The 27,726-nt window shown below is 39.1% G+C and overlaps 1 protein-coding gene across 1 annotated transcript; it reads left to right on the forward strand.

The window, feature by feature from the left end:
• The first annotated feature begins 3,802 nt into the window (after positions 1-3,802).
• On the forward strand, positions 3,803-15,186 carry LOC149451552 (protein odd-skipped-related 1-like). The gene is made up of 4 exons (XM_089690550.1): positions 3,803-4,054; positions 9,265-9,332; positions 11,697-12,395; positions 14,694-15,186. The coding sequence occupies exons 3-4, from the start codon at positions 11,752-11,754 to the stop codon at positions 14,827-14,829; spliced, it is 780 nt and encodes a 259-aa protein (XP_089546676.1). The 5' UTR covers positions 3,803-4,054; positions 9,265-9,332; positions 11,697-11,751; the 3' UTR covers positions 14,830-15,186.
• Positions 15,187-27,726: the final 12,540 nt, after the last annotated feature.

A 27,726-nucleotide genomic window follows, 5' to 3' on the forward strand; every position in this document is an offset into this window, starting at 1 on the left:
ATCCAGTGGTGAACATGCCTCAGTCACTGAGATCTCTGAGATACATAGGTCCAGTGGTAAACGTGGCTCAGTCACTATGGTGACTGACACAGGTATAAGGTGAGTAAGACTCTATGATTTCTGTGTGACCCAGGTGCAAAGGTGAACATGGCCCAGTCTATGTGAACTCTGAGTCACATAGATCCATTGGTGAACATGGCCCAGTCTATGTGACCTCTGAGTCACATAGATCCAGTGGTGAACATGGGCCAGTCAATGTGACCTCTGAGTCACATAGATCCATTGGTGAACATGGTCCAGTCTATGTGACCTCTGAGTCACATAGATCCAGTGGTGAACATGGCCCAGTCTATGTGACCTCTGAGTCACATAGATCCAGTGGTGAACATGGCCCAGTCAATGTGACCTCTGAGTCACATTGATCCATTGGTGAACATGGCCCAGTCTATGTGACCTCTGAGTTACATAGATCCAGTGGTGAACATGGGCCAGTCAATGTGACCTCTGAGTCACATAGATCCATTGGTGAACATGGTCCAGTCTATGTGACCTCTCAGTCACATAGATCCAGTGGTGAACATGGCCCAGTCTATATGACCTCTGAAATACAAAATGCCAGTGGTCGATCAATGTGAAGGATAACACAGATACAGGATGAATAGGGCTCTACCTGGGTGATGTCAGGGTGATCCAGGAGTAGAAGTGAACTTGGCCCAGACATTGTGATCTGTGAGATACATACAGTCTATCCAGTGGTGAACTGGCACTGTCTCTGTGATACATGATATTGGTGCATCATGAATAGAGCTCTGCTTGTATGATTTCTGTGTGACCAAGGAACAGAGGTGCCCATGGCTTAGCCTATATGATCTCTGAGATACATAGATCAAACAGTGAACTTGACCCAGTCACAGTGATTTTTGAGATACACAGGTCCAGAGGTGATCAAAGCTCTGTCACTATAATATTTAGATGTGCAGGTCCAGTGGTGAACATGGCTCAGTCATTATAATGTTTGAGATACATAGGTGCAGAGGTGGACATGGCTCAGTCACTGTGATTTCTGAGATACACAGATGCAGAGGAGACCTTGGCTCTGTCAATGTATTTTTTTTTTAGATGTGCAGGTCCAGTGGTGAATATGGCTCAGTCATTATAATGTTTGAGATACATAGGTGCAGAGGTGGACATGGCTCAGTCACTGTGATTTTTGAGATACACAGATGCAGAGGTGACCTTGGCTCTGTCAATGTATTTTTTTTTAGATTTGCAGGTCCAGTGGTGAACATGGCTCAGTCAGTATAATGTTTGAGATGCACAGGTCCATTGGTGCACATGGCTCAGTAATTATAACGTTTGAGATGCCCAGCTCCCGTGGTAAACATGGCTCAGTCATTATAATGTTGGAAATACACAGGTCCATTGGTGAACATGGCTCAGTCATTATAATGTTTGAGATGCACAGATCCATTTGTGCACATGGCTCAGTCATTATAATGTTTGAGATACACAGGTCCAGTGGTGAACATGGCTCAGTCATTATAATGTTTGAGATGCACAGGTCCATTGGTGCACATGGCTCAGTCATAATGTTTGAGATGCACAGGTCCAATGGTGAACATGGCTCAGTTATAATGTTTGAGATGCACAGGTCCAATGGTGAACATGGCTCAGTTATAATGTTTGAGATGCACAGGTCCAATGGTGAACATGGCTCAGTCATAATGTTTGAGATGCACAGGTCCAATGGTGAACATGGCTCAGTCATAATGTTTGAGATGCACAGGTCCAATGGTGAACATGGCTCAGTCATAATGTTTGAGATGCACAGGTCCAATGGTGAACATGGCTCAGTCATAATGTTTGAGATGCACAGGTCCAATGGTGAACATGGCTCAGTAATTATAATGTTTGAGATGCACAGGTCCATTGGTGCACATGGCTCAGTCACTGATGGATGACACAGGTGCAGGTGAACAGGGCTCTTCCTATGTGATCTGTGGGTGACCCAGGAGCAGAGTTGAACTCAGCTCATTCAATGATCTCTCCCACACAGGACACCTCTGAGCTCTTCCTTTCTGGTAAGAATGATATTACACAAAAGTTTCCTGCTCGAAGCCGAGGAGCAGGCAGGAGGATACAGTTGCGGATCAGGTTTCTTCAATAAGAGGGAAATCAAATTGCTTCAAGTGGACTTAGTGGCTTGGGACCATCCCAGAGCTCTGTGGGGACTGCAGATCATTACAAACATTTCGTCCCTTATTATATCCCGTTCCCATCAAACTAATATTTCAAAGTGAAGTACAGAGGGTGGATCAGTTACAGATGTGAACTAGTAAATCTAATGTGTCATGTAATGTCTATGGCTTCTTTCAATGTCTATGTACAGAGCAATACAAATCATGAACAGATGTGACTCCAACCTGTGCCCTGCAACTGCTGGCGAACTACAAGTCTCATTTTTCCATGTACGCCTGAATTGGTAGGTCCCCAACAGTTGGACGGGACTGCTGGCCAAGGCGCTGTCAGCACAAGCAACTCATTACACAATCCATGCAATTAAAACAAAACAAAACAAAAAAAGAACACGATTTTAGGTTAAATATAAGAAAGCATAATAATAATAGCAATAATATAGCACTTTAAAAAAAAGTTATTAATGCAGCCTGTATTTTGATTTTCAGAAATTATAAAACTATCTGCAAAAATAAAATGTATTATTATTATTATTATTATTATCATCGTTATTATTGCAACAACACACATCCATGTACTTTTTAAGACTACTATTGTCTATGAACACAAACGGACCCTTATATACACAGTAAAAATCTAACAAAAATAGATTAACTGGAAATATCATCTTATTACAGCATTAATATGATAAAGTAGGTCAAATAGCACTACAGTATACATATAATTTTGCATTACACTATATATAAATATATGCCTGTGGATACAAGCGTTGGGGAAGATATATCCTTACCATTTAGGAGGTGATATATTTGTGAGATATAACTATATATTTTCTGTGTATCAACCTATCTCTTTTTTCTCTCTTTTTCTTTCTTTCTTTCTTTCTTTCTTTCTTTTTCTTTCTTTCTTTCTTTCTTTCTTTCTTTCTTTCTTTCTACCTAGTTGCACATATACACAACATACAACGTTGTTTATATATATATATATATATATATATATATATATATATATATATATATATATATATATATATACACACACATTGTTACAAGTACATATATCAGGCATTCGAATATTGCCACAAGTATTTTTATTTGCTAAAAAAGTATTTTTCATCCCATCTGCTCATACCCAGCATATGTACACTTGTTCATTTTTTCTATTTTTAATAATAATAATAATAATAATAATGGGATTTTAGTCCATAAACTTCCATGTAACCTACAATTATTCGGTTATAAATGAGTGGCATTAAGAAAATAATACTGTCAGTATATGTATCATTGCCAGTATATGAGATAAAGCATATGTGCTGAATTTATAAGTTCATTTAGTAAGTTTTCAGTGTTTTGGATAATCTGTGATTTCACCAGTGTATGTGTGCTTCTCCTGCTGTGTTGGAACTGCAAGTCCCAGCAGCGATCAGCAGGTTGCTCACATCGGCATGGACATGCTGCAGATACAAGCTGTATAAGAGAACTAAAAGCTCTCCACTTCTTCGCTGGTAGAAACTTCTGGGACTGAACAAGGGGGTTGGCTGAGCTGACCTCCTGCGCATGCGCGCTGGCTGCTTAAAATAAGGAGGCGGCTGGCAGAAAAAGTTCAGTTGAGTTGTAGAAAGTCTTGCTGGAAGTCACAGAGCAGCAGCTCTTGGAGAATGACTTTGTGGGTCACTTGAGAGCTTGGATGTGCAGCAGAGAGCCCGGCCAGCAACTGCAGCAACAACTGGGGGAGCTGGGACAGAGCATGACAGCTGGGTGCCCCCAGCCCCTGACCACTACACAGCCAGCATTTGTCATTTCACCACCTTTAACTTTCCATCCAGTCCTGACATTAGGGAACATCATACCTGATCCAGGTAAAGCGACCTCTTCATTGGCTCCTCTGTGTGCACATGATCTATTACATTGCTGCACTGCCTTGTATGTATTAACATGTGTTAACATGGATACGTTGGGTTTTCTGCTATTTTCCTGCATGCATTCTATGGCTCGGGGGCTTTACAGCATCCATTACTTTTCAGACTTGCGGTAGCTGCTCTTCATTCTTTTTCTATGCTCTAATCTCAGTATATGGAAGCAATTTATTAAAGGAGTAGTTTCCTGAACTAATGAATAGTGTGAAGCCATGTTTATTCTGAATATTCCATCCTGTGCACAGGAACTCAGAAAAGTCGGGTCTTCCGAACACATGATGATGGAAGTGAAATAATATATATTCACCTAAGCTACATGAATATTCACCTAGCAATGCGAACATTCTCTGCTGTGATAGTAAATCACTCCCAAAGACAGGATTTGGAGTGTTTGCATTAGCTTTGTAGATAGTTTTTGTAGATGTAACCTTCCAGATGTGTGCTTGTATTAGACAACGATAGTATAGTGGGAAAAGAGATTTTTGACTTGGTGAAACCTTTGTGGTACATCATGAGATTCCTGAATGCAATAAATAGTAAATCATTCATAGTAATTAATGAAGACAGTCGAGTGACGAGTTTGGAGGAACAAGCACCTGTATGTGTGTATTATCATATGTTTATGATGTATGATAGAAATATTGAAAAACACCTTCAGCTGTCGTAGAATTAAAGACTACTATGTACTACTACCATGCACAGGTGCATATGGACAATCCTATAAAAAAGGCATTTAATTGTGGATTTCTATATAGATTGGCAGAGTGTATCTTAGTGATATACATATATCTTAAGAAAAGTGTATTTTATTGTAGATTTGTATATACATTGGCAGAGTATATTTTAGTGATCAATATATCTCCTAAGAAAATAAGAAAAGGGTACTTTATTGTGGATTTGTATATACACTGGCAGAGTACATCTTAGTGATATATATATATATATATATATATATATATATATATATATATATATATATATATATATATAGAACATGATATTTCATTGTGCATTTGCATATAAGCTGGCAGTGTATATCTTCTCTCCCCCCCCCCCTCTCTCTCTCTATATATATATATAGAGCAAAGATGTACACTGCCAGCTTGTATGCAAATCCACAATAAAATACCTTTTCGTAATATATATATATAGTCTTGCAGAAGGAACCATTAAGAAATCAGTGTATAAGTGGGCAGTGAATATCTTAGCAATATATACCCTTTTCTTAGGATATATATTGCTAAGATATACACTAAGATATACACTGTCAACTTGTATGTAAATCCACAATAAAATACCCTTTTCTTAAAATTTATATATATATATATATATATATATATATATATATATATATATATATAGTCTTGTAGAAGGAAAAAATTAAGAAATCAATTTATCTCCCCCCAAGATAATACATGCAATCCATCATTTTAGCAGTGATGTGCATTTAGGAAGCGATCCAGTGGTGAAGGGATGAGTCTGTACGGTCATATGTCCAGGAGGTCATCATTTTCTGCACTGCTGAAATGTGTGGATGGGGATGGCAACAGACTCTTGCTCTCCATAAAGAATGACTTTTTGGGGTAGATTTACTAAAACTGGTGCATCTCAGAATCTGGTGCAGCTGTGCATGGTAGCCAATCAGCTTCTAACTTCAGCTTCTTCAGTTAAGCTTTTGCAATAAATCCTTGAAGCTGATTGGTTTTTCTGCAGTGCTGCACCAGATTTTGAACTCATCAATGTAGGCTTTTAGTAAATAACCCCCTTTAGGTGGATGTAGAGGTGGAAAAAGACTATGAAAGGTGAAGCACATGTTGATCCACTAAAAGAACAAGCTGTTGGATATTTTGACATCTGAATATCGACAAAATGAGTTCTGTGCTTTCTAGGGAAGACTGGTGATAATATATCAATGAATGACAGCAAATACTGAATGTGCCACTGAAGGTCTCTTAATGCTCAATGGAATCATCATCATCTTCTTCCAAGCTCCAGAGTGACTCTAATTGTAGTTCAATAAAAGGAATGGATTGAAAACCATATATTTCCACTGTTAAAATGTGCATTGATATAAATGTGATTTTTGTGGGATTTCTGTTGTAAGGCTCTCTCTCTTTAGGTATATATATATATATATATATATATATATATATAAAGAGAGAGAGATAAATAGATAGATAGATAGATAGATAGATAGATAGATAGATAGATAGATAGAGATATAGATATATATAGAGAGAGAGAGGGAGAGAGAAAGAGAGAAACTCGCACCGAACTAAGAGGAAGTTCTAGGTGCCTATATATATTATAGTGAAACTATATATAGTAACATTTTATATATTTATATCTAGTGAATCTATATATAGTAAAATTATATATATATATATATATATATATATATATATATATATATATATTACAATATTTAAATAATTTATACACTTTCAATAATTTATATACACTCAAATAGAAAACCTCCATATACACTATCTTATACCCACAGTTGATCCAGAGGAAGGCACAAATAAAAACATAAAATGAAATAAAAACAATAAAGCATGATTCGATTTGCTCCAGCGGGGGAAAAATTCTCTCTCTACATATATATTATATTATATTATATATAATACATAATATTATAAAAATTCTGCAGTTTTTGGAAGTCTCACTAATGTTTAGATATTCCCTGTATTTTGAATTTAATATTTATATACACTTGCATTAAAAAATTGGAAGTATGAAATCAATTGTGAGTCTTATCTTATTAATCTATCTATCTATCTATCTATCTATCTATCTATCTATCTATCTATCTATCTATCTATCTATCTATCCATCTATTCATCTATGTATCGATCTCTTTGTGTAATGCATGCCTATAGGAGATGGTGTTTGTGTCTGTGCTGGTTGCTCTGTGTCACTTTGAATTGAGCTCATAATCAGTCTGATTTGTACAATAGCAGATTACACACCCCATGCAATTAGCCTTTGTGATTGATACTTAAAAGGTTTCTTCAAATCTACAAGCCAAGGACCGAGATGAAAAATAGCTCCATTTTCTCTGGAAAAAAAAGGGAACTCCTCTCCCAGATAGCCTGTACACAATGGCAAGTGACCGTCCCATTTCTATTAGAGAGCCTTGTGAGGGGTCTGAGAGGCGAGGACAGATGGAGTCTTTCAAGTTTATGATCCCATTTTGCAGGGTAGATTTATCTTGGCACGGCCAGGTTTGTTTCAGCCTTGTGTCTGTACACAAGTGGTCTGCTCTCAATTACTCAGCAAGCAAGCCTTGTGTTTAAAAAATTGGGTTTTCTTTTATTGCTGAGGGGTAGAGATAACTCAGGCTGGGTGTGTTTGAAGATTTCTAAGGATCTGCTTCCATGAAGGTGATACAACACAAGGCATCGCAATCAATAAATCATGTACCCTGTCTTTCCAATTTGTATAGACTCTGGTTAAGATCCTTGAAAATAAAATATAATTTCTAAATAAAAAAATATAAATTAAAAACAACTAATTTTATATTTAAAAGAAAGAAAAAAAACCTGCAGAGGATAATATCTGTATTTTCGCCTGCATGCAATTAGTCCAAACATCGAATTCGTTATCATTGTAACAATTATTATGTTACAAAAAATAAAGTCAATTGCATGTTTTGAAACAAATACAAAAAATAAACTTCTATAGTAAATACAGATTTTTTTGGCATTTTATATAATTCTAAGACCGGTTTGCTTGTATGTAAGAGGCCATTGCAAACAAGCAAAAGAGCAAAGTCTTTGTAAATCGTTCCTTTTAGATGATAATTTGTAACACAAGTAGTGCAGAGCAATATTCACATTCTAGACTTTCTCCAACAAATACTGTAGTGTCGTTTAATAAAATATTCCTATTTACTAAGATGGAGCTGAAGGCGCCCTAATCCTTATAAATATTAATGTAGTAAAATATAAGGTGATAGGGATGTAGCTTCCAGAAAGTGGTGGAAATTTGCTGAGTGATTCTACCACTGCTTGTCTGTCATTGATCCCTAGTAAGAACATATTCCTTAAGTGTAGGTAGGTGGCAGCAGGTTTTGTTATCTTGCAGCGTTCCAATTCGGTGAAATAAAAGTATAAACTGGAAATCCTCATACACTAGCTGGCAGGGACAGCATAGGAATAGAGAAGCTTGCAAAACTATAAAAAGGGTGAGAAAATCTCTTAAAGGAACGAATTTAGAATATTTATAAGCTAGAATTCTCAATGATATAACTGTCAAATATCTCTTGTTTTATTCATTAGAATCGTGGCTCAATACTCATAGCAAACACACCAGGATAAATGTGCCTATGTCCAAAAAAAAGGGACAGTTACTATCAAGTGCTTTTAATGAGACTTGAAAATTACATTCACAGTGGTTAGAATAAAGATAATTAACCTTGTGGTAAAGCTATGTGAACTGCATGATTTGTGTGTATCTTTACATCCAATAAAACTCAAATGGCTGAATTCACAATGCTTTAACACAAGGGTAAAGACCTTTATTGTATGCAACTGTTATGTTTTAATTCTCATTGGACTCAACTTGAAAAATAACTGTTGCTTTAAATCAATCTGTCAATCAATCAATCAATCAATCAATCAATCAATAAGTGTTCTTATCCTGGTGTGTTAGCTGAATATGTATAAAAATAGAAGGTTGAAAGTATAAAAAAAATTAAATGTGTTTATATATCCAATATGTGATACAATAACCATTTCAGATGGAAGATGACACTGTGATTTTCGTAATATCATTCTGATGTTCATTGCTGATATTTGTAAAAAGTATGCTCGTATGTACTAATTAAACGGTTTCTGTGCCAAATTTTACCACCCCTGAGTTGCTGATTTATAAAAGGCCCTTGATCATTTTCATGTATATGAATTAATTTTTATCATTGATTAAAAAACAAACAAACAAAACAACACTCTCTGGTTGTTGGGGGCACAAGATCTACTTTTACTTTAGAAAGTAAGTTAAAATTTATTTTACACTTTCATCCTTTTAATTTAGACCAATTCATATAGGCAGGAGCAGATAATGGGGGCTGCAGTCAGTCCTATATATGTAGAAGTGCCTGAAATGTTTGTACTGGAATCTTCTACATCTGTGTTTCTGTCTTCCCCCAGGTGTTACAGAAGAGGCAAAGAGGTACCTAGTGGCTCCTACAACTGTCCAGAGATCAGTCCATCCTCAGGTACGATTCCTCAGTATGATTGTCAGCACCCTGCCATCACTGATCCAGCCTGCTCCAGGGAGCTTGCACTGTATAAACTTTCCACTGTTCTCCTATACATATATTAATATCAGAATCAGCTGCTGTAGTTTCTATGCATATACCACTAATTTATTATATATATATATATATATATATATATATATATATATATATACTGCATGGTGCAAAATTTGGTGTAGCTCTGCATAGAAACCAATCAGCTTCCAGGTTTTATTGCCAAAGATTAATTGAACAAGCTGAAGTTAGATGCTGTTTGGTTACCAAGCAGATTTGCAACAGATTTTGAGTGCACCAGTTTTAGTAAATACCCTCCATTATGTCTATGATACAAACTACATTTGTCATATGAAAGGCAGAGCAGACTGGAACTAAATACATTTTGTATGCTTTAAATGATTGTTGCCAATACCCAGTACTAAGCAGTAGAAATTGATGGATTTTTGGGTACCTTTTATTTAAGTCTTACCAGTAAAACGTGCAGGCTTTGAACACTGGTGATGATAATAATGGCCCAACCTGACAGCATTTATTGTAGAGAGAACCTGAGAATATGTTTTTATGTGAACTGCCGCAAGGCCTGCAGTTCCATTAAATATGGTGTACTCGAAAGAACTTCTGTCAAGTCATAGAGAATATGTCATTTAAACATGTAACACCTCTCTCTCTCTCTCTCTCTCTCTCTCTCTCTCTCTCTCTCTCTCTCTCTCTCTATATATATATATATATATATACATATATAAATAATATAAGATGTCTGGTAGCTAAAAAGTCTGTACACAACTTTAGAACAAAACAAGTGGCTAGCAGAAAGAAGCATGCACAGGTCAAACCCTACAATAGGTGGACTGTAAAATCCTGGCTTCATTACATAACAGCTTTGTTTAATGTGTGTGAAAATTGCAAAGAAATATCAGAATATATATAGGGAGAGAGACAGACAGAGAAATATATGTATATGTGTGTGTTATATATATATATATATATATATATATATATATATATATATATATATATATGTGTGTGTGTGTGTGTTTATTTATATAATAATAATTTATATAATAATTGATATTATTTATATTATTATATATAAGTATATATATATATATATGTATATATATATATATATATATATATATATATATATACTAAAAAATCCAGGCTTTGTCTGTCTACTACTTATTTATGAATGACACACTGTTAGCACTGCAGCCGATGACCGATGACTGTTGAACTTAACTTGAACACAGTTGTTTCACTTTCACAATTTTGAATTTTGATATTGCGGAGGTAAAATAGGGTTCAATGTGTGTTCACACCAAACTGTAGTACATTTCTTCATTTGTATTTATAAAGTGAATCTTTTATTTTATTTTATTTTCTCACTCTTATTCTGTTGCTTTGTGGCTGTTTAGCCAACATTTGGCATCTATACATTTAACTGCTATTAAACTGTCACATACCGGTAATGGCAATAAAAATCTTTGCAGTGATCAGGATAACATTGGTCTGTGTATTCTTAAAAGCAGTGCAATATATTAATATATATATAAATATATATTTATGCTTATTATGTATCTTATAGGTTCTTTGCAGTGCTACACTGGGGTCCTACTTTACTGCTCTTTCTGACAATGCAAGTTTATTGTGTTTACTAAAGCAGTTGATAATTAAAACTTTGAAAAATGAATGTTCACTTAGCTTAGGAAATATGGCAAAGCTCTCTGCAGTTTACATACCCAATTATTTTCAGCTGAAGTAAAAAAATAACAATGGGTATTTGCTTATACAAAATTGAATAACTGAAGTGGACATAACTTTACCTTATTTATTTACTCTGCAAAATTCTTTACTCCTTCAGTAAATCAACTACTATAATGATCAACCTACCCCCATCTGGTGCTTAATCTACAAATCTCTAAATTTAATAAAATAACCAAAATGTAATGGAACAATCATGTAAAAATGTGAAAGTCATACAACAATACTTATCTCTAATTTCACGTGCTCAAAATATGTGCTCAATGAATGTACACTTCTGGGTGGATTTACTAAAAACAAATTGACTGTGATCTTTGTAAGTGCATTTGCACTCAATTTCTCCAGGGCTTTGTGAATATGGTAAAGCTCTGCTAAATTCCACCATCCAATCAAGTGCCAGCAAAAAAGCTGTTTTTTTTTCTTTTCATCTGATTGGGTATTTTTTTGCAAAGTGAAGCTTTACCATGTTAAGTAAATCTACCCTATATGTTGCCTTTAGTGTACAATGTTTTCTGTGTAAAGTTTAGATATGCAATGTGTAACTGAATTTTATTTTTTGAACAGACATCTTGGTGCCATTCCAGTGAGACTTGCCAGTGAAGTTCTTCGCAGGACAACAATGGCCAGCAAAACGCTGCCAGCTCCAGTGCCAATTCACCCATCGCTACAGCTTACCAACTACTCCTTCCTACAAGCTTTCAATGGGCTTCCAGTGCCCGCAGACCATCTCCCTAACCTGTATGGGTTCAGTGCCCTGCACGCTGTTCATCTTCACCAATGGACATTGGGATACCCAACTCTGCACCTGCCCAGGTCTTCCTTCTCCAAAGTGCCAGGGTCTGCCAGCCTGATAGACACCAGGTTCCAGATCCCAGGCTTTCCACTTTTTCCCCATGTCATCCACCCTAAACATGACTCCACAAGCTTACCTGGCAAAACCAAGCCTAGGTTTGACTTTGCCAACCTAGCAGTTGCAGCCACTCAAGAGGACCCTTGTAAGCTAAGCCAGCTGGATGGGCAGGGGTCTCCTACAGCTATGGGAGCGCTTCTTGATGTCACCAAGCTGACTCCTGAAAAGAAGCCAACACGTGGGAGGTTACCTTCTAAAACCAAGAAAGAATTTGTGTGTAAATTCTGTGGGAGACACTTCACAAAGTCCTACAACCTTCTTATTCATGAGAGAACCCACACAGATGAAAGACCTTACACATGTGACATTTGCCACAAGGCTTTCCGGAGACAGGACCATCTCAGAGACCACAGGTAGGTGTCCACCTGTTCGGCATTAGATATTTGTTACCTATGAAATAGCAAAGTGTATTAAAAAATGCTTAACTTTAATTTTTTTAAACAAGGAAGGAGCTTACTTAATAAAGGTTAGTGATGTTCTTCAACCAACAGAAGTCAACCTTAATTCAGTTTTAGGCAGGTTGGCTACAGAGGATCCAAAATATGACAGTCCTGTGATACATTTTAGCATTGCTGTTGACAACTGGGCAATATGTCTAGGGAAATAATAAGCATTTATGAGTGCTGTGAAAGCTTATTTCTCTATGTTATTTACCAACATAGTTGGTTTTAGTGATCACTTACTGATCTTTTTTCTACAGAACAGGGGGTTCACACCTCCTTTTTCTGATGGAATACACACGGCATTTCCTTGGACTATTTTAAAATGATTAGGGAAAAGCAGATTCCTCATACTTTATGGGAACTAGTATGGATGAGGATGGTCACCCTCACAGCATAATGTTTTAACAGCAGCGTTCGATTGTGCTCATCATTGCATAGTGGATGGGTTAATAAACTTGTGGAAATGAGTGTTGGAATGTGTAAACCATTGATATAAGTGGGGAAGTAAAAAGTAAAAGGTGCCATTAAGCTCTAATTTGTATAGTTAAAAAAGAGAATTTGGGATGAGAAGCATTTCAGAAGGATTTGTGCTCCAGTCCATAAAAACACAAAGTGAGAATAGACAAGTATCAAAATTTCCTATCTGCCAAAATATCTGGCAGTCCTTAATATAAGCATGCAAGGACACACAAATTGTGGCATTGTGTTTATGGAGGTAGAATGATCATAGTAGCTCCTTGATTAGCATTAGGGTCCGACAATGCTTTAAAAAAAGCTTTATCCTAAGTCGTTCTTGACTGAGCACAGACCATCCAGGCCTTCATGTCAAAGACTATTAGATCCCCAATATGCACCACATGGACATGCTCATTTCTTGCAAAAGGTCTTCCAAAGGTCAGATAATAGACTTATCAGAAGTCCTCATATATTGATTTTGAAAACTGTTTTCCAATTTATTATTCAGTTTTTTTATACAATTCGTTAGTATACATCATTGATCTTTACGCTCATTTACTGCATAAAGACCAAAATTCTTAGTTAAAATGTATTGGCACTAAAATAGTTTTTTTTCTCTTTCACAAATTCTATTTTTTTTTTTTTTGTATTTTGGGTATTTATTTAAATATGCTGGTTTGTTAGACTTAGATGATCTATAGTAATATACTTTAAAGAGGGTTTTCCAATGGTCTTTCCATAATTTAGGAAATTCAACAACATGTGTTTAACAGAATTCATTAAGTGCAGTTACCTTAATAAACTGCTTAGTGCAATTTTAGTTTAGTGAATTCAGATGAGTAAAAAATATATTTTGATTGGTTATTAGGGGTTGCTACACCTATTATTGCTGTTTGCAATGTCGTACTACAAATTTACTTCAAATACAAGAACTAACAAGAACTACTTTGACCTGAGATAAAACCAGATCACATATGTTAATTTTTATCTATGGTGGGAATTAGAGAGATACAGGAAATATGTTCCACTCCCACCTCCTACAAATTTGGTTTGCAGCAATCCAGGTTGAACTGCAATCTATCCACAATGGTTGATTTATCTCTGCTATGGTTCTATTAGAGGCTGATAGCCTATGCTGATAATGCCACATCAGCTACCCACTGCAGGACCCCTACCCCCATCCCACATCTTTGGAACTACAATCCGTAGCAATCCCATACAAGAATAACAAATGTACTTGTAATTCTTTAAAAGAACAACTGTAAGTTCCAGCAGGTCAGCTGAGGGCCTGCTGACTGCTAAGCTTGTTGTTTTATGGTCATCAAAATTTGAAGTTTTCAATGTGAAATTTAAAATATCAGCCTAAGAAATATCAGCTTTTGGTAAATCTTGCTATGTAGAGTCGCCAATTAAAAACAAAACTCTAGAAGGGAAATCTCTCTGTCCTAGTTATGGGTTCTGCTTCTCCATGCTTTTAAAAATTTGCTACTCCTAGAGGAACATTTTTTTTTTTCATTTTAAATTTAAAATCTAACAGGAAGAGTAAGTCACCTTTATATAGAATATGGCATTGGGTGGGTATGGAAACACACAACACACCTAAACGACGTGAAAAAGAAGTGGGAATTTTACTGCTCTTGATAGATGTTCTATCAAGATCTGAAATATCAATTTGGGGTGAACTAAGCCTTTAAGCTGTTGGCAAAGTCTATACAGCACACACCTAAATATTTAACCTTTGTGTTATTTCAGGTACATCCACTCAAAAGAAAAGCCATTCAAGTGTCAAGAGTGTGGCAAAGGATTTTGTCAGTCTAGGACTTTGGCAGTTCACAAAACTCTCCACACACAAGTCAAAGAACTGAAACCTTCCAAAATTAAATGCTGAACTATATATGCACAAAAAAGACTGTTCTGCAAAAAAACACAAACTATTTAAATCTACTATTTTTATGTGTAAAAGTGCAAGAGGGCTTTCAAACGAACGCTTCTTCCTGTGTGTATTCCAAGAGATTTTCTGGACTGACCTTGCTTTGCTTGGAATTTAATTTAAACCAGAGACCAGCGTGAACAAAGTGATGGCACTCACACAGACTTTATGCCAAGAGGGGGTGCTCACATCATGCCTTTCAAAAGGACTCTCTGTGATCCTGCGACTCTGTTGCTCTTATATATAGCAGCGTTGGCATGCATACTCCAGCGGTGGGAAAAAATTACAGAATAAATTAAAATTAATTGCTTGTAACAGGCTGAGTTTCTTTTTTGAGTTCGTGCAACAACAGAAGCAAATACTTCAAAGTCCAGTCATGCCTTAAGAGTACATACACAGTATTGTGGTTTCGGTGATACATCTGACAACACTTTTGTTTTTATATGAGTTGAGTACACACCACAAATAGAGTCCAGGGCATTACTTTGCAATGCGTTGTTTTGCAGATGACTATGTATGTGTGGTCAATGCATGTTAATGCAGCAAATGGAATTATTTTAAAACAATGAAAATGCACTCTGATGCATTATGAGAAATTAAAGTGCATGCTGGAAGGCACATTGTGTTTTCTAATTTTAAATTCATGTGACCAACCCACAAAGAAAAATGCAGAAACTCTTAAGATTTTGTATGCATTTGAGCACATTTACACATTTTCTAAAAAATATACTTGGCTTGGTAGACACCCCATTTATGGAGGTATAAACTCATGCATACTTATGTCCTTCTTAAAGCAAATCTGTGGGAGGCTATAGATATTTAAATATTTACGCATTCTTAGCAATCACTGATTTTTTTTAAAATCCCTTAGTCTCTTTAGCTGAAGACACTGTGGAGCAATTCATCCTCAAAGTTAGCACTAAAGTAATTCAAGAAATTTGCTCAGTAGCTCAGCTCCCCCTGCTCTGTTCAGCCATCAGGGACATGTTAGCTGAGCTCTACCTACTTCCCCACCTCAGCAGAGACTCAGCAACTCAGCTCTACCTGCTCCTCCCTCCTGTCAATGGCTCATCTTAGCTCCTCCTGCTCCCCCCTCCTTACAGTGACTCAGCAACTCATCTGTTCCTGCTCCCCCTCCCAACAGTGGCTTCTAAATGCCTCTACAAGTTAGCCTATGTGCCAATTCACACATAGGCATCTACAGGAGTTTAGAGGCAGGAGTTTTTAAAAGCAGACAAAAAGACATCACTTGTACCTTCAAGAGAGGAGCGTTTTGGCTGAAAAATGCCAAAGCACTCCAAAAAGCATGTAAACTCGCCTAAACATGCCTAAGCCTTAGACATGTTTAGCACTTTAGCAATTTTTTCATTTCATTGGCCAGAATAAACTAAAATTTTGGCCAATGATATTAACGAATGCCCAAGTGCTTGACATGTTTAAATGCGTTTCCAAAAGCGTGGCTTAGGTGCATTCTGAAATCTGCTTTTCTCCTGCCTGGAGAAAAGCTTTCAGAAGAGCCCTGGTGTGTAGGGGGCCTAAGAATGGCTATAGCTATACCAGCATGATCTGACATATATGCATCATTTGATCACTGTCAAGCATATAGAATATCTTGCAACACCATGGACAGGAATATTCCGTTCTGTAGAATAGAAAAGGTAACAACACTGACTTGGGTCACCTACCAGGGTCATGAGCTCTCCATAGGTATGAGATTGTCCACCAGATGCACCTTACTTAGACCATTTGCCAAACCATAATTGGACAATTTACACCAGACTCCCAGTAATTGCTTTATCACTATCACACCTCTATTGTCTATTGGCTACAATGGTGGATTTCTGTTTTTTTTCTCAAGTGCAAAACAGTTCTAACAAGATTTTGGTTCCTTATCAGTGAATTACAATATCTTTTTTGCTTTATTATGTGTCTTGGATTTTAGGGGAAATACAATGTTCTTATATCAACAAATTAAAAATTATTTATTTCATAACCAGCAGTCTGAGACAATGTATAATTTGCATTCATATTGCTGTAATCAGTAGAAGGATCTAATTAGCATTTTTTGGTGCTTTTCCCTGAGATCTCTTTCTCTTCGTAGAGAAGATAATTGTTAAAGTGAATCTACATTTGGCTGCGAAGGGTTGTGACTTGGAGCTTACACGGGGCTGTGAGCTCTCTTTCCACCCCCTAGTTGACAGCATTGGGTGCCTGAGCAGCCAATCACCAGTGATGTCACTTGGGAGGAATGGTAGTGAGTTACATGACCCCCCAATACCTAGAAGTACAGAATGTTTCTCTTCACTCCTCATAGATGAATGTGCTTACATGTTTGGATAATTGAACTTTACTCATTTGTTAAAATTCCTTTAGTAAATCAGGTTCACAATAAATTATGTACTAAAGGAGGAGGGACTGTTCACTTAACAAAGTTAGTGTTCACCCAGTGTTGCCTTATTTACTAAGCTAGGTGATCATTCATTTTGTGCAGTTGACATTCTCCAGTCTTGTAGTAAATCAACCCCAGTGAATCAAAAATATTGCAGTCTTTACATTATCAAAACACCCAGACAAGTAGCATTTTCAAAAGAGATTTAAAGCCCAACTGTAGCCAAAACATGTTATCTACTTTTGGACACAACACAGTGAGGAAGGCCTTAGAGCATGGGTGCTCAATCTGTGGCCCTCCAGCTTTAGTGGTACTACAAGTCCAATTATGCCTCTGCCTTTGAGAGTCATACTTGTAACTGTCAGCCTTGCAATGCCTCATGGGATTTGTAGTTCTTCAACACCTAGAGGGCCAAAGTTTGAGTGCCCATGGCTTAGATCCACTGTGAGTTTTTATTATTGCTTGATTTCCAACTCACTTCTGCACAGAAAGTAATGGGAAATCACTGAAAATGGCTGACCATGTTATCATTGCGGTCTGTTTATCCTATCCCAGTGACAACCACATGCCCCATTTCCTAAACATAGGGACAGGAAGTTGGGACATTCTCCTTAATGGGATCGTAGACAGAAATAAAGGCCTGGTAGACATTAAAACTTACTCATCAAACGTTATTTTTTTTTTTGCTTGATGTGGGCTTTGAAATAGAACTCCAGCCACAAATATCAAGATGAAAATGAACAGGCCAATAAAAGATAAAATACCACAACCAGCTTTTGCTTTTTATTCACCATGCATTCATCCATTTTCCCCATCCGTCTTTATATTCTGCCACTATATACCTTCAGTCTGATGGCCAACATCTTTAAACCCACTTCCCCTGAGCTCGGGATGTCCTGACTCTGCCCCAGCTTGTGATTGGACAGTGAAAGGAGAAGCAGTACAGTGATGAACTCATTTCTCTTTCACTCTGCTTTCTTCTTGCAAGCCTTGCTGAACAGGGACTGCAAGGGACTGATATCAGGTTAGATTCAGGTACCTACCCTGCTTGCATTTAAAAAAAATACATCAAAATGATGTATTAATGAGTACAGATCTGCATTAGTTTGTGTCTTTTATAACGTTCAGCTTGAGGACCCATTTACACTGTTGTGTTCCAATATCCTAAATGCATATATCATGGTTCTCTTTCATAAATATAATGTCTGGTCCTATCTTTGTTTTTAAAAATGTGAATTTTTTTTCTGCACTTTGGGAGGATCATAGCAGGTAATGGCAATGCATCAAAATACATATATGTGGTGTCTGCAGGGACATCCACTGAACACATTTCAACAAATTTTGCAGGAATTGGCAAAGATTTGATTAATGTATGGCCAGCTTAATGCTATGAAAAAATAAACCCTGTCTGCGCACACTATTTATTATATGTAGCGTTGTCAATTTACGTAGTGCTTCACACACACACATATATATATATATATATATATATTGGACATTCACATCAGTCCTTAACCCTCAAGGAGTTTATGATCTAAGGTTCCTAACTCACATTCATATATACACATACTAAGGCCAATTTAGATAGGAGCCCACGCAGGCACAGGGAGAACATGCAAACTCCATGCAGGTAGCGCCATGGTTGGGATTCAAACAGATGGCCCTAGTGCTGCCAGGTGGGAGAGCTACCCACTTAGCCACTGTGCTGCTACTGTACTGCCCTAAACAGCACATTGGCTAACTGGACAGCACTTCTACCTGGCAGCACTAGGGCCATCTGTTTGAATCCTAACCATGGCACTACCTGCATGGATTTTGCATGTTCTCCCTGTGCCTGCGTGGGCTTCCTCCCACAATCCAAAGCCATGTTGGTAGGTTATTTTGCTCCTGTCCAAATTGGCTAGTACACTATATTGCCAAAAGTATTGGGACACCCCTCCAAATCATTGTATTCAGGTGTTTTAATCACCTCCATAGCCACAGGTGTATAGAATCAAGCACCTAGGCATGCAGACTGTTTCTACAGACATTTGTGAAAAAATGGGTGGCTCTCAGGAGCTCAGTGAATTCAAGCGTGGTACAGTGATAGGTTGACACCTGTGCAATAAATCCATCCGTGAAATTTCCTTGCTACTAAATATTCCACAGTCAACTGTTAGTGGTATTACACACAGTGGAAGCAACTGGAAACAACAGCAACTCAGCCATTAAGTGGTAGGCTACATAAAATGAAAGAGCGGGGTCAGTGCATGCTGAAGCACACAGTGTGCAGAAGTCACCAACGGTTTTCAGAGTCAAAAGGTAAAGACTTCCAAACTTTGTGTGGTCCAGGGGCGGACTGACAACTCATGGGGCCCCCGGGCAATAGGGGACCAAGGGATCCCTGTGTCCTTGCCCACACTCAAACCACACCCAAAAAACCCTATGAAAAAGGTACCAGAGGCATCTCATGGGGCCCCCTTCTGACCCCGGGCCCTCGCGCAGTGCCTGCATTCCCAAAGTGTCAGATGCAGTGATGTAAAGCACGCTGCCACTGGACTCTAGAGCAGTGGAGTTGTGTTCTCTAGAGTGATGAATTGCACTGCCCAATGGACATGTCTGGGTTTAGTGGATGCCAGGAGAACGGTACTTGCCTGACTGCAGAGTGCCAAGTGTAAAGTTTGGTGGAGGGGGGATTATGACATGGGGTTGTATTTCAGGTGTTGGGCTTGGCCCCTTAGTTCCAGTGAAGGGAACTCTTAAGACATCAGCATAAAAGACATTTTGGACAATTTCATGCTCCTAACCTTGTAAGAACAGTTTGGGGATGGCCCCTTCCTTTTTCAACATGACTGCGTACCAGTGCACAAAGCAAGGTCCATAAAGACATGGATGAGCCTCAACCCGATAGAACACCTTTGGGATGAATTAGAGTGGAGACTGTGAGCCAGGCCTTCTCGTCCGACATCAGTGCCTGACCTCACAAATGTGCTTCTGGAAGAATGGTCAAACATTCCCATAGACACACTCCTAAACCTTGTGGACAGCCTTCCCAGAAGAGCTGCAAAGGGTGGGCCAACTCAATATTGAACCTTATGGACTAAGACTGGTATGACATTAAAGATTATGTGCGAGTAAATGCAGGTGTCCCAATACTTTTGACAATATAGTGTATGTGTATGTATGAATGTTAGGGATTTTAGATTGTACACTCCTTGAGGGCCAGGGACTAATATGAATGTGCAACATATGTAAAGTGCTGTGTAAACTGACAGCGCTACATAAGTATCTGTATTAAATAACTACATGAGCCCCTAAAGTAGAACCTAACTCCCCAATATACTCACTTCCACCTTTCAGCAATGTGAAGTTATATCCATCACTGGTTGCTGCCAAGTTCTGGGTTTTCAGCCCTTTGATTGGCCAGTTGACTTAATCCCACGCATGCACATGGGCAATTCCTTGTACATTTGGTAGAAAACTGCAAGCAGGCAGGTAAATTTGTATGAAAATCTGCCTGCTCGCAGCTTTCTAAAAATGAGGTTTAGTTCCACTTTAAACTATGGAGGCCTGTATATTGTAAAGATGTTAGACTGACATGACAGGAGTTAATCGGCTTGATTTTGTGTCAGACAAGCAATAATCCTGGAATCCACAAGTGGTCTGTACATAGGAGTCTGTACATAGGATACACAATTAAGTAATCCTGGCTTGAGTCTGGTAGCAGCTTTGCCCAACAAGCAGATATTATTAGGTGCTGGAAGGTGTGAAAAACAAATGAAGTAAGCATTGACAAAAGGTTCCTGTTCACAGCTCCGGGAGAGCAGACAGGGGTGCAGGAAACCAGCCTGTTAGCCACCTCTCTGCTATTCTCTGCCATTGTTATCAATCTGGATTTTTATCAGCAGCAGTTAGCACAACTTAAATGTTGATTAGACACGCTTTGATTTTGGCCAGCTGTCTGACATCAGCCCTGTATATTCCATGTAATGAAGCTTTGAGATGAGAGATCCGAGAGGGACTCTCATACATGCCAAAAAAAAACCCTTTGATCTAGTATAGTTGGTAAAGTACAGCTTATCTAAGAATAATGGTGGTAACGAGGATCTGTCGCCTCTAGCAGCCAATCAGATCAATGTTAAATTTTAAAGATAATAACTCATCATCTCTTAGATTGTAAGCTCCAAGGAGCAGGGCCTTCCTAACCAGGGGCGGACTGACCATTGGGGAACTCGGGCACTGCCCAAGGGCCCGGGGTCAGTAGGGGGCCCCATGAGATGTCCCTAGTACCTTTCATAGGCTTTTTTGGGTGTGGTTTGAGTGTGGGCAAGGACACAGGGGCCCCATGATCCCCTATTGCTCGGGGGCAACCTGAGTTGTCAGTCCGCCCCTGCTCCTAACCCTCTTGTACTGAACTGTATTGTTGCTGTATTGTCTCCCTTTATATTGTAAAGCTCTGAGCAAACTGTTGGCGCTATATAAATCCTGTATAATAATAATAATCTGCCAAATCTCAGTGTAGTATACAGTGGAGCTATTGCCTAAACCAGCTTTCCTCAAACGTTTTAACAAAGAGGAAGCCTTGAAATAACTTTCTAGGTTCAAGAAACAGCTGCTAATAATTACTATATCAAATGTTCACAACAATATGTTAAAGTGACGTCACTTAGAAGAATACTGCTTATATTTTTGGATGTTGGAAAGATACAATCTCCCCCCCACCTCCTTACAGATAGCTATAAAGACCATTGAGGATAGTGGTTACTCATCTGAGAGGCAGAAGTTGCTTATTGCTCAAGGAACCCATAGCAGCCTCAGAAGGAACCCTGATTGAGAAAGGCTGGCTAATACCAACAATATGATTGCCTGTCTAAAGTACAGGGGTTGGGTAAAAAAATGGGAACACTACATGAAGGTGGGAAAGTGATGACATATTTCTCGTTGAAAGTGGTAGGAAGTAATATAATATTATTTTGCTTCCTCTGTGTGATGAGACACCTAACTAACAGGTGGGAAGCCTTTATTTCATCATTCACTGTGTGAGCTGCTAGTAATACAGAGTCATTTCAGAGCTTACAGAGCTTCAAAGAAAGCAAATTGTTGGTTGCCGCTTAGCTGGTGCCTCTGTGACTGAAGTTGCCAATTTATTTGCCATGTCGCGAGGTACAATATCAAAAATTATAATGGCATATAGAGTTTCCTGGAAATTGCCATCTGATAAACATAACTTCACAAGACTGAAATTGAGCTCAGCAGTCACTTTTACAGCAGTTTTTTTCTTATTCCGAGTCACAATCCTGCTCAATTATTATAATTATTATTATTATACAGTATTTATAAAGCGCCAATAGTTCTCTCAGCGCTGTACATTACAAAGGGGGACAGAACATGTGACAGAACAATACCAATACAATGCAAAACATGAGGGGATTGAGGGCCCTGCTCTTTCGAGCTTACAATCTAGGAGGGAGGGGATGGTGGCACAGGAGGAGATAGCTGTGGGGGATGGAGTGGTAGGAAGAGTGGAGGAGGTCGGCAAGTTAGCAGGGGGTGGGGTAGGCTTCCCTGAAGAGATGGGTTTTCAGGGTGCAACTAAAGGAGAGGAGAGTAGGTGATAATCTGATGGGTTGGGGCAGGGAGTTCCAGAAGATGGGTGACACCCTGGAGAATTCCTGGAGGTGGGCAGACCAGGGAACTAGAGAGAAGGAGGTCTTGTGAGGAGCGGAGTGTGCGTGCTGGGCGGTACTTGGATATTAGGTCAGTGATGTAGTACGGGGCAGTATGGTGGACAGCTTTGTATGTCAGTGTTAGGATTTTGAATTTGATCCGTTGCGCAATCAGAAGCCAGTGGAGGGATTGGCAGAGGGGGATGGCGGAAACGGAGCTCAATGTCCTTTTGTCTGTTTGGTCAGTTGACCATGTTGACCATGCTTGTCAGACTACGCTTTCCCAGACGCATGCAGTGAATGATGAAAGTGTGGCTTCCCACCTGTTAGCTAAGTGTCTCATCACACAGTGAACGCAAAAGAATGTTAAATCACTTCCACTTTCACACCTACAAATCATGTAGTGTTTCTTTCTAATCCCTGTATATCTACCATCATAATGTTTTCTTTTTTAGTTTTGAATATAGTAGGAAAGGACACAATAAAGTAGTAAGAATTAGAAGCCAGAGGAAATCTCTCCAATCCTCTCTTAGTTATCATTGGAACAAGTTTCCCCATTGAATGACTTCCCTCTTTTTGCTATAGTGACATTTCACAATTTTGGACTTTCCCTCACTTTCAGCCCAGGTGATAAAGGTCACCAGGGCAAACAGAGACAGACCAAGGAGGACACAAACAGCAATAAAAGCCTGATGCATTCATTCTATTGCTCTCGGCCACCTCCGAATCTCCAAATTCCTTTTTATTTCTGCTGTGATCTAACTTCTTGTTAAAGGGTGGCTTACATTCGTTCTCCATGGTCCCATTGTATGTAGAAACTAGGGACTATGGGATTTGTAGCATGCATAGAACAGTGGATGATAAAAGGAGGCAGAAAAACACAGTAAGAAATTATGTCATGAAAAGGAGATTACCATTGAGTAATGAATGTGTTTGCAGTATTTTGAAAATAAAAAAAAGAATATTGTTTAGTGCTATCAAGGGTGCTGACTATGCCTGCTCTTTCTGCTCTCCTCCTCCATTCATAGAAGCTGTACTTTGGCTTTCCTCAATGAAAAGTGCTCTATGAATGGAGGATGGGTGGATGAATGAAAGGTAACCGTAATTCATAGATTGGTTTTCATTTGTGAAAGCAATAGTACAGCTTCTATGAATTGAAGAGGAGTCGGAAAGAAAGCGCAGGTATAGTCAGCACTCTTGATGAGTTTCTATAACAGGTCATGTGGCTCATGTTAACCCCTGCAGCACCAGAAGAGTATTTCTGCAGGGACATGGATGGGGGGGAGAGCAGAGAATGGACGATTTAAGAAAGCCGACATCAGCACATGGCATACTTCTCATTCAAAGTAAGTACTGCCTCGTGTACTGATTAACCACTTTCCCACCGCCCTGTAGCAGAAATACTGCTACAGGGTGGCAGGGGTGCGCAAATCACGTATATATATGTAATTTTGCATTTCCGGGTAGGGGACCCTACCCGCATCACCATTGGCGGCCTCACCTGTTGATCACTGGGTCCCAGCCAGTGATTCCCCACCAGCACCCGCCAATCACTGTGTATCACGGATGGGGGGGGGGGGGAGAGACCTGTATGTAAACAATACAGATCTCTCCCCTGTCAGCTCCTGCATCCTGTTTTGTATGGCTCTGCATAGCAGAGCCATACAAAGCAGTGTGCTTACAGTGTAAAGCACTCACACAGCACACAGCGAAACAGCACACAGTTAACCCTTCGTCCCAGATGTTAACCCTTTCCTGCCCAGTGTCATTAGTACAGTGACAGTGCTTTTTATTGGCACCGATTACTGTGTTTGTGTCACTGGGGATGTCAGTGACAGTTAGTCAGTTTCCCCTCAGTGTCAGAATGCTCTCCACAGTCTTGCAGTCCCACTATAAGTCTCTAATCTTCACCATTACTAATATAAAACAAATGTAAAGTATAAATTCCAGTATATACTGTCATTTGTAGATGCTATAACTTTCATGTAAACCATTTAATTTACATGTATTGGGTTTTTTTTTTAGCAAATCATGTAGCAGAATACATTTTGGCCTAAATTTAAGACAAATTTTGATTTTTTAAATTTTTTCACTGGACATGTTTAATAGCAAAAAGTAAAAAATATTGTTTTTTTCTCAAAATTGCCGGACTCTTTGCTTTATAGCGCACAAATAAAAAACACAGAAGTGATCAAATACCACCAAAAGAAAGCTCTATTTGTGGGAAAAAAAGAAATAAATTTAATTTGGGTGCAGTGTTGCATCAACACGCAATTGTCAGTTAAAGTAACACAGCACCGTATTGCAAAAAATGGCCTGATCAGGAAGGGGGTAAATCCTCTGGAGGGCAAGTGGTTAGAAAAAAAAAAAACAACAACAAAAACAACAAAAAACACAGAGATGAAACAAATCCTCCTACATAAGCTGTACCTGTCTGTCTGCACTCTTCTCTGGCCTTCAGCCTTTCAGTCTAAGATTAATAAAGCTTGTCTGAGCTGTCACAAAAAGGGGGTGGAGAGCTGAAATTATACACTGTGAGGAGAGCTCTGAGAGCTGATTGGGGGAAGAGACAAATTCCCCTCCTTGAAACAGTTCACAGGAGCAGAGCTGAGGCCGTCCATCTGCTGGAGCTCCCTCCCCGTCACCATTTTTTTCTTGGTGTCATGAAAACTTGTCAGAAGTGATTCATGCTGATAGCAGAAGAACAAAGCAGCAGACAGAAATAACACTCAGTGCCCTTGGTAGAGACAATTACACACTATAGAGGAATACGCTTTGTTCATATTCCACGTCTGAGGTTTGGAACCACTTTAAGGAATGTTGTAGTGAGGACAGGGGCGGACTGGCAACTCATGGGGCCCCCAGGCAATAGGGGATCATGGGGCCCCTGTCTCCTTGCCCAAACTCAAAAAAGCCTATGAAAAAGGAACCAGGGTAATCTCATGGGGCCCCCTACTGACCCCGGGCCCTCGGGCAGTGCCCGAGCTTCCAAATGGTGAGTGAGGATAAATGCTAGTAGGTTTTGGTTTACCTGTTTTGTGTTCCTTTAGACCAGTGTTTCTCAACTCCAGTCCTCATGGACCCGCAACAGGTCATGTTTTCAGGATTTCCATTATTTTGCACAGGTGATTTGATCAGTTTCACTGTCTTAGTAATTACCACAGCTGTTTCATCTGAGGGAAATCCTGAAAACATGACCTGTTGGGGGTCCATGAGGACTGGAGTTGAGAAACATTGCTTTAGACATAGCAGATCTCATTGAGATCTGGTTGTATTGCAGGCAAAAGCAGCACAGCTGCAGCTCATTGCAACCAAATGCATGGGTTTGAATAAATCTGCATTTAAATTCAAAATGTCCATCTACAAAAGTCCCTAAGGTTTGCCATTTATGAGTCTTTTTTTTTCCATTCAACCAGCTGGTTGGATGAAAACAATTACTGGATTCCCCCATTCACACACTTGATGTGGGTGGGGGAATCCTCCCCACTGGGGTTTTGTATTCTGACAGCAGGGAGACTTCCCCACTCTCGTAATACACTGATCAGCACTACTGGCTAGAGCTGGTGGCACTGATTATGCAGGGAAAATCAGAAAGGGTGGATGTACAGAAGTTGATTGGTAGATCGAATACCATATATGGATCGAAATTTGGCCAATCTTGCTATACCGGTTGAATTTTGATCCATGTATGGGCGGCTTTACACAGAGACTAGAGTTTGGGTATCCACTATTTGCATGGCATGCACAATTCCCATTGGCTGGCCTGTGGAGGGGTTCTCTCAGGGTCCAGAAGAAGACCGATGTCAGACCAAGGGAAGAAAAGGGGACTGGTCAGCAGTCCCCACAGGTGGAGTTGGCACTAGCAAAGGACCTGGATGGGGGGACTCAGGTGAGTATAACTGACCTCTAGGTACAATAAACTTAATATCTGGAAGAACAGGTTAAAGGAGGGAGGGATGGATGGGATAAGAAGAAAAAATATTTTGCCTGGAGTTGGGCTGTAATGAATACACAGCTGCATTGATTTATGTTGCTCTATATCTGCCTGGTGTTTAGATATATGGTGGCCAGGTAGCGGGTACATGATTTTGACTGGTACCTGCTCCCACCTCTGCTGCGACCGTCCTAGGTGCTCCCCTACGGAAGTTGTCCTCTCTCCCTCCCTCCTGTCACATGTCCCAGAAGACTACAGGACAATTTATAAGGTGCAGCACTACTCGTGCATGTGCAGTGGGCACCCAGATATGAAGCCACAAGCTGTCACCGCCGAATGCCCACACTTAGGATGTTGGTGCTGAAACGGTGAGTACACCACTGGATCGTGGGACATGCTAGTGGCTGTTTTTTAAAAGTCAGCAGCTCCGATTTTTGCAGCTGACGTTTATTTTTTTCTTAGGTTTGACTGGAGCCCCGCTTTAAGATAAAATCACACTTTAGGATTGTAAGTTATCACAACCCTGTTTCCGCCATTCAATCTCATAATCTGATCAATCAAAATATGATAATATACAAGAACAAAGTATTTCAATGCTGCTGATGAAACATGATCGATGATTTTCACCCTAGCCGATCAAGTTAGTTTGATAGAATCCGCTTTAAAGCAAGTCTAGATCAATCAGGAGAGAAGTTTTGGCTATTTACTTGTTTTCTGATTCGATCATTTTGATAGAATTGCATATTGATGGAATAATAAAACTGAAGTGTGTATGGCCTCCATTATTGCTGATGCTCATCCACACAAGTCTGTGTTTTAGCACTTAGTCTCCTGTGGCCTTCTCCTTGGTGCCATCTTTGATTCCATTGTTAAAAGGTATTTAATAC

This window comes from Staurois parvus, unplaced genomic scaffold (genome assembly GCF_062004578.1).
Source record: "Staurois parvus isolate SC_StPar_1 unplaced genomic scaffold, SC_StPar_1.0 ptg000531l, whole genome shotgun sequence".
Classification (NCBI taxonomy): Eukaryota; Metazoa; Chordata; class Amphibia; order Anura; family Ranidae; genus Staurois; species Staurois parvus.